This window comes from Lethenteron reissneri, chromosome 11, assembly GCF_015708825.2.
Source record: "Lethenteron reissneri isolate LAM-NWPU_2019-01 chromosome 11, ASM1570882v1, whole genome shotgun sequence".
NCBI classification, from domain to species: domain Eukaryota; kingdom Metazoa; phylum Chordata; class Hyperoartia; order Petromyzontiformes; family Petromyzontidae; genus Lethenteron; species Lethenteron reissneri.
The window spans coordinates 11,085,738-11,099,723 of NC_083789.1; the positions used below are offsets into that span (position 1 = coordinate 11,085,738).

The following is a 13,986-nucleotide window of genomic DNA, read 5'->3' on the forward strand; positions in this document are numbered from 1 at the left end:
GGGCATCACTCACTTGTATGTACGTACTGTATGTTGACTTCTTTTTCCACCGTAGGAAGCAAAACCGTGCTAATCGGAGGTGCGGAGGAAAGGACAACAAACTAAACACAAAACGGATGTTCGAAATAAATGAATTTTCAAAATGTATTTAAAAGTGCGCAGCTCCCAGTGGCTTTCTAATATCAGAAGGAATAGAATTCCAGACCGCCGCAGAAGCGCACCCGAAAGCGCGCGATGCGGTGACCGCCTTTGCTCAATTGACCAGCCAAAATCCGCTGCTGCAAGGATGACCGGAGTTTGCGTGATGGTTTATATGCTCCTTGACGAGATCACAGCAAGGTGAGCTGATCCCTCACCTGGCTGGCTCTGTGGCGTTAGGGTTGCCCCATCTGACCTGCTTTTAACCAGACTCACCCCCCCCCCAGATGAGCGATGGCAGCCGTTCCCCTGGGAAATGTTGTAAGTCTTCCCGGGAACGTTGCAAATCCCAGTTAATGTCAGTCGCATTACAATAGCAATAATGGTCCTGTACATCCGGTGATTAATTTCAGCTGGGAGTCCGGAACGTTGCTTTGGGAATCGTTCTGGAATGCCACATCGATATTGCTCTGCTTCGTCCTCATATATTTTCTAAACCTCTCAATATAATTATAGGAATATAGGTTACAAAAATATATATATATCATTATTACGTACTCGAGTGGTACTGTCCCATGCAAGCCGAGCAGGGTTTCGCACTGGCCGCCTCCTCCTACTCCTCAAGCCCCCTCTTCGGCTGTTGTGAGATAATCATCTTCAACACGAAATGTCCTGGTTTTGTGGGACCTCAGGTGGCGACCCGAACCTGTAGAGTTGGCTCACACACATCTGTCTTTTAAAATCCTAGTTTGAAAAAAGAATTTCTTGACAACTGCGCTTCTTGTGTTCAGTTTGTTGTCCTTCCCACGCACCTCTGATCAACACGGTTGGCTACGTACGGCGCGAAAAAAAATTCAACATACATTCAAAGACAAAGATCCCCCTGTATAGCCTTACTTTACTGTTGGGGCAAGTGCTGTTAGCGAGCGCCTATGAAGGCCAGCAAGGCACACGAGGGGGTGGGTGGCCAGCACCACGCCCGGCCGCCTTTGTCTCTCCAGTGGCAAAGTTTACACACTGCACCAGGTACTCATTTGAGGCCGAGTCGACCTAGGGGAGGCCCAGGACCGGTTCAGATAATCGTCACCGGTGTCGACCCGCATTGCCGTGTTCGTAGTGCAGTGGGCGAACTGCGACACTACCTCTCCCCCACAACATGCATGCATATACAAAGAGTCGTCCAGTCCAAAGTTCGGGTGAGTATTTCTACACATACATACGTCTGACCCAGAGGTCGGCAAAACTAAAATAACAAAAAAACGAACTCAATATTTTAAGTGCCGCCGCAATGCGCGTGAACAGAAATCACACGAGGCAGTCTTTGAAGGGCCGATTGCAGCTTCGGAGTCGCAGGTTTGCAGGCCGACCCCCTCTGGTCTAGCTCCTGAAAGAGCCTGCCCACCTGCCTAGCCCCCCCCCCCCCCCTCCCGAGGGAACTCGTTTACCCGAGCCGCTCGCTCGACCCGCTCGTCTGGTCAGCACGTCACGCACACAGAGCACCACGCCGGGGGGGGGGGGTCGTCAAAACCACCACAACCACCACCATCATCATCATCACCACACCCCTCGCACCTGTTCGGCGAGACTGCTGGAGGAGGGCCGCGAGATGTCGTCGTCGCCCTTGGTGCTTCCGTCCCGGTCGTCGATGACCAGGTCTATGGGCATCTTGCCCTTGAGGCAGCTGATGTACCGGTGGCAGAAGTTGTCGCAGAGTTCGTGAACCTGAATGGGACACGGTCGCAGATTCGTCACCCGTCGTCGTTCACGACGGCCTCGTCGGGGGCACGTTTTTTCTATTTCTTTTATCGAGCGCCAACAAACGGTGCTCCGCAACTTCGCGACTGGCCGCTCGGCATCTTTGAGGACCTGTGGCTCTGCGAGGACAAAACATTATTCTACGTGAAGCTCCGGATGCCGCACAGAGAGTCGGATATTCACATTGGCTTCGTGAGAAAACTCTCAGGGCCAATGGAGAGATGAACAAGTATAATACTGTGCAGGCATTTCTCAATCCACTGCTGGATGAGGGTCTCCCACACAGCCTGCGTGTCGGGGAGGTTGCGGATTGAAGGCGGGGGAGGGGGGGGGGTGTTGCGCATAGAAAGACGTGGGAACATAGCAGTATAGTACAACAATGGGTTTAGCTGTACTGCCCTCCACTGTTCGGCGATCACGTAATCCCGCAGCCTATAACACCTGTTTCAATCCTGGCCGTCACTCATCCAAGTACAGTCAAGTTCAAACCTGCTTAGCTTTCGAATTATGATGTATAAGCGTGTATACGAAACCATTCAGGGTTAATTACGTTTGTCGAATAGGCGTGTATACAAAAACGTACACACACAAGACTCACATTGAGGTATATACAATGAACAGGTTTCAAAAGTATCAAACACTCGTGTTGTTAACGAGCACATATCGAGGCCGGAACGGCGCATGAGGTTGGCATGTGGCCATTTCGCCACGCCTGGCCCGCCTTTGTCTCCCTCAGTGCTGACGTCTGCGCACCGCACCGATGACGGTGCTACACTTTAAGACTCTGTCACGGCCTGGAAGACTTTGCTGATTTTTCCTGGATTTTTTCTGTTTGCGCATAGTCACTAAGATGTTTTCTTGTTCATGTTTTTTGTTTTTTGCGGTTGCACCCGATTCAAGAGCCGAATGGCTCACAGGGCTATACCAAATAAATGAAACTGAAAACTGAAACCAATGTTAACCGTGGCTGCGAATCCAACTCGAGATTGCCGCTGGCATCGATGTATGTCTACGTGTATGACTTAATTAGGTACGGTACACGTTAAACATGAGAATATGTTTCACATCGCTTACTACATTATACAAAGACAAAAATCCCCCGTAGCCTTGATAAACTGTTGGGGCAAGTGCTGTTAACGAGTGGGTGGCCAGCAGCCGCCTTTGTCTCGCCAGTGGCGATGTGAACACACCGCACCAGCTACTTATTTGAGGCCGAGTCGACCTAAGGGGGGGGGGGGGCCCAAAACCGGTTCAGATAAACGTGGCTGGTGTTGGCCGTGAGCGGGAATTGAACTCGGGTTGCCGGGTTGGTGGCGAAGCGCGCAAACCGCTACACTCCCGCTCCCCACGTATACCGCGTGTGTGTGTGTGAGGGCTCTACACGTCTCTGGGAGAGTTTCATGGTCGATGGTCCAGAATAAAGACGGAGTGGCAGTGAAAGGAGGGAACGCGCTCCGATAGGGTATCCACCGAGGAGATGGAGCGATGGAATCAGCTCGTGAGCAGGCGCGAGGTGGATTTATCCATCGCGGATTGTGGATGGATTGCGCCGCCTTTGTGGGAGGCTTTTTCGACCAGCAGTGGATTAACCCTGGCTAACGAATATGACATACATATATATGTATACAGTAAATGCATCAGTTAAAAATTTGACTTGGAGTCTCAATTGGCTCTCATCCTGGCCCTAAAGATCAGTCTCTCATGTATAACCTACTTATACTGGTTACTTTCACATTATATATATAAAAGCTATAAACACATACACGTCGGGTGCGCACATAGCCTGACGTACACACACAGAGGGGGCCACATACGCACGTGTACTACGCGTGTAGCCATGTGCGCGCGCTGATGCGCACACAACTCGAGCAATGATTCTCATAACGCCACACCGCCACCCAATCCCCTGGATCTCATCTCTCCATGTCGCCTCCTCCTTTGGCCGATCGACCGCATTCATGAGACCGCCGCAGGAGGATGGAGTTGGGGGAGGGGGGTGGGGGTCCCTTTTGCCATCCCCTCTCTCACACCAACGCCTAATATGACGACCACATTAAATATTCTGCGACCAATTTTTTTTGTTTGAAAATTGGGGCAAAATTCGTTGTCGCGCAAGCAAAACTTTGTCGAGGGTGCGTGCGAGCGAGTGAGTGAGTGTGTGGTTGGTTTTAAGTGTGCGGCACCAACAACAAAAAGAACAGGGGCCGCCACCACCACCACGCAACCCGCGTTTGTCACACCGGGGACAATTAGCGAGGATGAAGGGGGGGGATTAGTAGGTACAGGCGGCGCTGTCGTCGAGTCGCGCGCGAGCTTTAATTGCTCGAGTCGACTCGTCGCGGGTAGGAGAGAGAGCGAGAGAGAAAACTGGTTTTGAAGTTAATTATTAATTAATTAAGTTTATTATTCAGAGGGACGATGCCCCGCGCGCACTCTCTCGCGCTCAACCCCTCCCCTGCCGTGCGGTCGCGGTTCCGCGCATTTGAAATAAAATGAAATAAATCGTTCACTTTATATATATCGGTTGTCATAAAACAACGCGCGCCAGGCTCATTAGTTTAAATGGTCGTAGCAGTAATAATAATAATCATCATCGTCGTCATTATGATGGTGACACCAGCGCGGTGCGCCAATCACTGGCGCCACCGCTCCACGTGTCTGTGTGCGCGTATTCGCATCTGCACTGGGTGGCACCGCACCTATCGATTGTGACCGGTCGTTGTTCTATTCACGTTCGTCGGGATGTTTTCCCAACGTCGATTCAATCGCCATGATGCTAACAATGAATAGCAATCACGACGGTGATTTGCAGGTGTGTCAATCCACTGCTGGATGGATTAAGGGTCTGGGTGTGGGGGGCTCCACCTAGGTTGACTCAGCCTCAATTGAGTACCTAGTGGCGATATGTAAACAAACACATTTCCACTAGAGAGACAAAGGCGGCCGGGCGTGGTGGTGGTGGTGGTGATGGCCAACCCACCCCCTCGTGTGCCGTTCCGGTCTTCATAGGGGCTACTCGCTAACAGCGCTTGCCCCAACAGTCTGTTAAGGCTATACGGGGGGAGGGGGTGGGAATGAGGGTATTTGATGGGGCAGAATAGGTATCACTCGCCACTGATGTTAGCCGTGACCGATAATCCCAACTCAAGTTGCCAGAGTTCGTAGCGCAGCGCGCAAAGCAATGCGCCAAAAAAAACACACAGCAGCGAGAGAGCTACCGAGATGATTACATCTACATTGAATAAAATATATAGACGACGATAAATATATAGTGTACGTCAAGTGTGTGTAGCGACGGCGACGTGAAAACTTGATAAGCACACGGGGAATGACGTACCTTCTCCAATTCTAAGAGATGAAACCGTAATACTTGTATCGCCTGGATCATCTGCAACAACAAAAAAAAACAAATGAACATTTAAAAAAATGCATCGATTAAGCGTGACTCGTGATCAATGGGCCAACTCTGGCGGAACGCGTGCCAAACGTCCTCATTGTCTCCTACCTGCCCGTGTCGCCATCCAATACCAGCACGCTCCCTCTTCGGCCGGACACGAACGCGGCGTGCAAACGACAAAGACGACTCCCATGTAGCCTTTAAACAACAGGCTGTAGTAGTAGTAGGGGGGGTGGGTGACAAGTTGCTGCTGTTCGCGAGCAACCTCTATGAAGGCCGCAACGGCACGACATATGAGAGGGAGGTGTGGCAAGCAACCACGCCCGGCCGCCTTTGTCTCCCCCAGTGGTGATGTTTTACACCAGATATTCGTAACTGATGTTTTGTTTGTTATCGTAATCGGGGAATTCGAACGCGGATCGCCGGGTTCGTAGCGGCCAGTGCGCTAATCACTGCGCCACGCGGCGTGCACACAAGACAAAGACAAAGCTCCCCCGTGTAGCCTTCACAGAGTGTTGCGGCAAGTGCTGTTCGCGAGCAGCATCCTCTACACATATACACACATTATTACAAATAACCGCAGTATTGACAATTGGTATATTACTACACATTGCCACGCAAATATAGTATAACGCACTACAGTACGTAAGAGTGTTCCAATTGAACACGCGTGACTGTATATGTGCAATATATAGGACAAAAGCAGGCGCTAACTTGAAAATGATTGAAAAAAATGTTTTAGGATAATTTGGCGTTTTGGACAACTGCGTTCATAGGTGCAACGTTATTGACACAGTTGTACGCATCAACTGTGTATCTGTTTGTGTGTGTGTAACTGTGTGCATCAACTGAGTAACTAGTGCGGTGTGTAAACATCGCCACTAGGGAGACAAAGGCGGCCGGGCGTGGTTCTGGCCACCCACCCCCTCGTGTGTCTTACCGGCCATCAACAGACTGCCCAAACAGTCTGTTAAAGGCTATGCCGGGGAATCTTTGTCGTTTGTTTCTATACAACAAAGTATGTGTATGTATATATTCACACACACATAGGTGCTCGCTAACAGCACTTGCCCCAACAGTCTGTTTCAGGCTATACGGGGGATATTTGTCTCATATCTATAAACAGGGATTCATTTCAGCCAAATGCTGGCCGGGTGAGGAGACCCGGGAAAACCTTTCGGAACGCGGCACACCACACCCAGTATACCACGCGATACGGGCTGTGTGTTTACTGTGGTCACGTTGCCACCGATACTTCAGGCTGCAAGCGACCCCTAAACTATTCAATTATCGATTATGCCCCACGTACACACACACACACACAAATACACAAAAGGTCCCCAGTATAACCTTCAGCAAACTGTCGATCCCAAGTGCTGTTTGCGAGCACCTATTAAGGCCGGAACGCTACGCGGGTGACCACCACCACAACCGGGCTGCCTTTGTATCCCCAGTCATGAGGATTACATACCGCACCAGATACCCATTTAGGGCTGGGTCGACCTAGAGGAGGTACAGGACCTATTCGTATGTTCACCACGGGCGGAAATCGAACTCGGGTGGCCGGATTCGAAGCTCAGTGCGATAACCACTGCGCTACCGCTCCCCACTACACTAGCGTACACACAAACATATATACACACACACATATATACACACACATACGGGGCATTGCAAATAGACATAGGTATCTATACCGTCGAGGAACACTTTACAAGCTACAGTGTCAATTCCGATTGACTCCCTAAAATTAAAATCAACAAGCGACGCAACATAATGACGCGGCTATGTTATACCAAGTCAAGCGGACTTTCATCATCACCAGCAAGCAGCATCACCAATACATAACAACTCAACAAACTCGCCGAACAGTATCGTTTTACAGACTTTGGGAGAGTGAGAGAGAGTGGGGGATCGAGAGAGAGCAGAGGGATACTTAAAAAAAAACATCTCGCAATTTGGAAGAGAAAACGGGAGAGCGCAAAGTTTCCGCACACATCTGTTTCAATTAGCGGGCAGCGCGCGCTGCACGGAGGCCAATTAAAATGTAAGAGGCACCCCCCCCCCCACACTTTGATCTTCCGGTAAAAAAAATCCGGCACGCGGGCATTAGCGATCATCAAGCCACCAACAATCGCCCTGTGTGTGTGTGGTTTTTTTTCTTTTCCCGATTCTTCTGTTCGGCGGATTAAGCTCAAGCGCGTTAGAACACAAAAGCGACGCTTTCACAACACGAAGGGTTAGCGATCGGTGTGCTGCCACGGTTCGGGCATCCCCGTGCGCGCGCGCTGTGTCTCTGAATAATAACAATGATGATGATGATGCTATTGTTGTTTGCTGCTGCTGCTAGTGCCGCTCACGTGCGCTATTGCCTTCACACACCACACACCGCAACGCGCGCACCGAAGGAAAAGATTCCGCTCCCCCCTCTCCACCTGTCCACCTCCGTCCCCGCAACGAATATTCATAAGATGGCTGTTGGGGGGGCTAAGTGTTGCGCGAGTGAGCCACCGATGAAGAAATGGTCGGTCAGAAGGGCTCACGGCACGAGTGGTGTGGCCAGAAGCAGCGCCCGGCTAACCTGCCGCCTTTGTCTGCACACTGCCGATGTTTAACAAACCGCGCCGGGTTACCACCAATTTGCGGATAAGTCACATTCACAATACAAAGATCCCCCGTATAGCCTTAGACTGTTTGGGGAAAGTGCCGTTAGCGAGCACACACGAGGGGTGGTGGGTTGCAAGCACCACGCTCGGCCGCCTTTGTCTCCCGAGTGTAGTAGCGACGATTACACATCGCACCAGGTACTCCGTTTGAGGCTGAGTCGACCGAGGGGAGGCTCAGGGCCGGTTCGCACAATCGCCACTGGTGCACGGTCGTGAGCAGGCATTGAACTCGGTTCGCCGGGTTTGTAGGGTAGCCGCGATAACCACTACACTACCGCTCTCGATAAAATATACTCACTCGCACGCACGATCGCATGGATACAGGCCTGTGTGTGTGTATCTGCAGGAAATGTCAGCCGTTGTATGAGTATCTCGAAACATGACAGCAGTGCAACTCGATCTGTGGTGATGAATTAGAAGTAATTGATGATGATGATATTCATCACAAAGAACTACTTACCAAATTATCCAGCTCCGGGTTGGATGAAAACAATGGCTTCTCTGCTCTCACCTGCAGCGAATAAAAAAAACACACAAATTAGCCAGGTGTGAGAGCAAAAGTAGACGATTAAGCAAGTGACACACCTAATTGGAACGTCTTAATATTGATAGCAAAAACAGGATATGTGTTTATATACTTTAAAAAATATATATAAATAGAAATACTAAGATGCTTATAATACATACAACTGTAGATAATTACGCGTGCGTATATATTTACAGACAGGCCACGTGTACCAGCGTCGATTGGACGTTTGTAAATTGATCCTCCGTGTTGTTTCGTAAGGCACCATACGTTGCTATGTTTGTCGCACGATGTGGTACAATCGCACGGCTCCTATAAATCATGTAGCATTTAGCCGCGTAAAAGCTGTTACGCATACCGTGGATCATATTTTCATGATAAATTACGATACACATTCAACCATGTGTGTGTATGTCTACACACACATGCTTTTATGTGTGGGGAGCAGTAAGTGTAGCGGTTAGCGCGGTTACGCTACGAACCCAGCAACCCAAGTTGGGTTCCCGCTCATGGCCGACACCAGGTGACGATTATCTGAACAGGGTCCTGGGCATCCCCTAGGTCGACTCAGCCTCAAATGTGTACCTGGTGCGGTGTGTGAACATCGCCACTGGGGAGACAAAGGCGGCCGTGCGTGGTGTTGACCACCCACCGCCGCCCCCCCCTCCATCCTGTGCCGTGGCGGCCTTCATAGGTGCTGCGACTCGCTAACAGCACTTGCCCCAACAGTCTGTCAAGGCTATACGGGGGATCTTTGTCTTATGTGCGCATAGCTTTGGACAGCCGCTATATTAAGCTGGGAACACGCCGGTTCATTTGTCGCGTGACGTCACGAGCCGGGATCATTTATCTTGCAACGATTTACATTTTAATTGATGGACGATCGACTTATTAATTGCACGATTTGTCAGCTCAAAACGCACGTTAATTAATTAATATCATTCTGATTATTATTATTACTCTACAACTCCGGAGGATATTTGTGACCAGGTCGAACGCGCGTTACGTCGTCCACACAAACACAATGTGTAAGTTACAATTCCTGCATTACTTATATATGTAAACTCGTTCGTGTATTTCATAATGTAATTGATTATCTGGTTACCCAAATTTATCTTGAGTAATATTTGGATCGCGTCTGTCTCTACGGTATTGCAATGATTCACTTATACCACAATACGTATACTGTGTGTATGTATATATATATAAACACACACACACGAAAGGCTTATTTGTCTTAGGTGAGCAAAAGCGTACGCAAATTATTCGGTGGGAATTAATTAAATTGCAGGCAATTAACGCATTGATTGCGAGAGCAATAACACAGCAGATGCAGCCTTGTTAACATCACAAGAATACATATTCACGCTGCTCGCTTTAATTCACCGTTGTATTTTCAAATTTAAGTTAGACACAGTTAGACACACTCCCACAACACATGACGCCTACAAGCTATAATATGCATACTATTAAATACTTATACCAATAGCCACACTTGCTACATTACAGTAATATATTGCACTGCGCGGTCACGATATTGCCGCAAATAGTAATTTAGTGACGATGCAAGACAGCGATTTAGCGCAAGTAACAATAGGTTTTAGGACAATTACAGGAGTGTTCCAACAATGTTAACGACACGGGTAAAGGTGTGTTTTAATAACAATACTTACTTGCCAATGGTAGTTCAAATAATTATAATCAATACGACTTCGTGACCGCATGTCGCGTAAGTGTGTTGGTGATGGCGCCGCGCGTTTATTCTCTACCCCCCCCCCCCGTGTCACCTTCCCTTTGACCATACTTCACCATTCCCGTACCTGCTTGGCGAACACAGCGATGTCTTCGTTGAAGGAGTCGGAAGAGCAAACGTCTCCCCCCGCGACTCCCGGCTCCCTCGGGGTGCAGGTGGCCAACTCACACTTCTCAAACACGAGGGCCAGCAGCGGGAACAGCGGATGTCTGCATCACAGTCGGGGGGGGGTAATTTTTTTTAGGGGGAGGGGGGCTTCATCCAGTAGTGGATAGATAATGGCTGGTGATGACAATGGTGGGGCCTTCATCCAACAGTGCATTTGGGAGGCCTTCATCCAGCTGTGGATTGATAACGGCATGATGATAATGCGAGGACGTGGTCGTTTGTTTTTGGTGTGTGTGTATTTTCTGGGACGTAAAATAAGTTTAATTATTGTGTGTAAATTGTATTGCTTTCAAACCCAGTAACATGTAACTTTGTATGAGTGAGTGTCATTATCCACGTATTACTTACACACGTATACACAACATACACCACCCACATACATATATATACACACACATACTGCACACGTGTATACACCAGACACACGAGATGTACACATACAGCCAGACATAATCCACACACACGTATAGTGTACACCAATCACGTACACCACACACGCATACACACCACATGTACACACACTACAAATATATATACTACACTAGACACATTCATACACCCTATACTACACACCACACGTATGCACCAGTCACAAACACCGCACACGCGTCGCACATATATACACACACACTGCAAATACATCGATATACTACACTCGTCGAATGCATTACACACGATGAACTTTTACACCCACACGCACACGCCAGACGCACACACACACGCGACACTCGCGGACATTATACACGTGCACACGCTAAACCCGCAAACTAAATATCCCGCTTCACGCTCATTACAACGCGCTTCTTATTACTTCGTATCGTGTCCGTGACGTGCCGTCACATTGGGCCTGTTTTTTAAAAAACAACTCACAAATCGCATCGTGCTCGTAGGCGATGGCATTCCACGTGCACATGCAGAGCACGTGCACGTGCGCACAGGGGCACACATGACTCACTCTTTGGTTCTTTCGGTAAAGTTACGTAGAAAGAAAATAAATACATTTTATAGAATAAAACGTTTCTATTGCAACACAAGCAGTCGTCATCAGGTAGGACTAAATTTGAGAGAGAGACAAAACACAGACACGGAGACACACAGACAGACACACAAGCAGAGAGAGACAACACAGAGACACACAGAGAGAGACACAACATAGGGACACACACTGGACTCCTTACAGGAACGCGCCGGCAATGCTCATAATTAAACGATTGTCAAAATAAATAAAAAGTGTCCGTAATTTTCGCCCTAACAATCGAACGGAAATTGCGCATTATGAAGACGCTTGGTTAAATCGGCTTCTCTTTTCTCCCTTTCAAAGTCACTTTGCCAATAGGTGTGCAAACCCCCCAGAAAAAAAACACTCGACGAGCCTTCACTTCAAAGTAATTGCAAAAGTAACGCGTCCAGCCATTACGGGGCCTCCCTCGGCCGTTCCTCGGCATGTCGACGTCTCCGTTGCGCTTGCGACGCGACTCGCGTTACGTTCAGCGCGCCGCCCGTACACCGCCCGCCGCGAACATTACCGCCGCTGCAATTTTAACACGTCGCACTAACGCCGTCGAGATGATGATCGTGATTATTGATAAGGTGTCATCCGCATGATTTGGCACATTCATACCGCACGTGTTCCAGGTAAAGTTGCCGAGTCACTTCCCCCCCCCCCGTAGCTTCTGGTGTCAATGTTGCTGCTGCTGTTGGAGTTGGGGTTGTTGTTGCTCCTAAGCTCGTCGGAGCCCGTACCCGTAAATGGAGTCCTTGTCCCTCTTGAGCGCATCGTTGACGGGGGAGCCCATCCCGGCTGACATGACGCCCGCGTGCGCGGGGTGCGGGTACTGGTGGCCGTGCAGAGGCGGCCCGTGGTTCAGGTGATGCACGGGCTGCATGGGCCTCGGCGCGTGCGGGTCCCCGTACATGGAGGCCGGCACCCCGACCCCGTCCATGCCGCCGTAATGGCCCAGCTCATCGTACTGCATCAGACAGTAGGCACAGCGCGCGCGGGGAGAGAGGGAAGAGAGATGGAGAAAGAGACACGGAGAGACAGAGAGAGAGATAGCCTGTTGTGTGTGTGTTTGTTTTTCCGGCAACTCGCTGTTCGGGCGGTGATAACCGCGGCGGAAACGGCGACGGGCAGGAGGGCTGCCGAGCGGCCGGCTATCGTCACGATCTGACGCCGCCAACTGGACGTGTCAGACACGTAAACAGGGTCTATCTTTCATCCGCCAGAGCCGAGAGGGCACCGCTGAGCCGCCATCACGTCACAAGTGCAGCGGCGGCGGCAGCAGCGGCGGAGACTGCGAACCCCGACAGCTGCCGAGAGCCGAGAGCTTGCGGAGCCAAGCACCCGGGATGCGAGCACGCGTGGTGCGTGCGAGAGAGAGAGAGAGACGGGGGGGAGAGAGAGAGAAAGAGCGAGAGAGGTGAGCACTCCGGATGAACCTACCCTCTGCGCCATGGGTCCGCGCTCTCGGGCTCTCCTCTCCCAGCCGCCTCCGCCGCCGTCAAAAGCCCGGGCCGCTCCCAGCGCCTCCGCTGACGCCGCTCGCCTTCCCGCCCGCCCGTCTCTCCCCCCCCGTACGTCGGCTCCGCGGCTCCCGCAGCCGATCCCGACTCGCAGCACCCCCCCCTCTCCCCGAGAGAGACGCGGGACTCTCCCCGGTCGCAGCGGACGATCCGAGGCGGGACCGAGCGCGCGCTCGGGCTGCGTGAAGCCGTCAACAGGCGCCTCTCCGGAGCCGAGCGGGGCTCATGGCTTTTTGCCACTCCAGCTGTCAATCACCACCGCGTTGTCAAGGCACTGAATGAGTGATGATCCGGCGCGCGATTCGACTGGTCGCCGCGCGATGCTTGGCCTCGGCAGCGCAGGCAGCGCGTGGGGTTTCCGCGGGGCTCGGATATGTCACCTAGAGCGGCGATTTCCCGTGGCACCAGCAGCAGCAGCAGCCGCGGGAGTGCAAGACACACACACACGGAGTGGGTTCAGAGAATCTGAGCTCTTTTTTCCAACGACGGATACTCGCAAATAGCGGTGGCCATGCCTCGTGTTTGGGAGTTATACAGGGCCGGCGGACTGTTTCAAGTGGTGGGGGGTAGGGGTGGTGGGCTCCTGGGTTGCGGTGGAGGAGGGGGGGTGGGTGGATCGTGCGAGCGCTCGGCTGAGCCCAATGCGCTTGGGAGCAAAGGGAAGAAGAAACGCGGTTCGTGCAGACGCCGCAAGCCACCGGCCACAAACCTCGGGGAGAATTAGCGCCTCATTGTCTTGTAAGATTCGCTCTCTTTCTCAGGAGCGACTAGGGAGTAGAACGACACAAGGGCAGAACAACGACAACAACAAAAATCGTGCCGCGCACCAGGTCGGGGGTTGAGCGCGCAAGAGGAGCGCACGCACGCGGCCGCGCGCGTCAGGATTCGAGGGCGCGATGCGCGCACACACACACTCATCGTGCTATGCCGGCCGTCTACCGCAGTACGCGAGTTGCGTTATGTTTGCTATGTTTGCCTGTTCGTGCAGTCGCTAACAGTCGGGGCTGCTGGATCAATCGCGGGTGACTCGCGCGTAACTAAGTTTACGACGAGAGAGAAG

The 13,986-nt window shown here is 51.2% G+C and overlaps 1 protein-coding gene across 1 annotated transcript in view; it reads right to left on the bottom strand.

Moving 5' to 3' along the window:
* LOC133341454 (homeobox protein Meis1) overlaps nucleotides 1–12,998 on the bottom strand; it is a 98,695-nt gene extending 85,697 nt beyond the window's left edge. The window contains exons 1-6 of the mRNA XM_061550101.1: nucleotides 12,847–12,998; nucleotides 12,147–12,373; nucleotides 10,303–10,444; nucleotides 8,417–8,467; nucleotides 5,231–5,281; nucleotides 1,711–1,860 (exon numbers count right to left, since the gene is read on the bottom strand). Coding sequence (XP_061406085.1) covers nucleotides 1,711–1,860; nucleotides 5,231–5,281; nucleotides 8,417–8,467; nucleotides 10,303–10,444; nucleotides 12,147–12,373; nucleotides 12,847–12,858 — 633 coding nt within the window. The 5' untranslated portion in view covers nucleotides 12,859–12,998. The remainder of the gene's footprint in view (nucleotides 1–1,710; nucleotides 1,861–5,230; nucleotides 5,282–8,416; nucleotides 8,468–10,302; nucleotides 10,445–12,146; nucleotides 12,374–12,846) is intronic.
* Nucleotides 12,999–13,986: the final 988 nt, after the last annotated feature.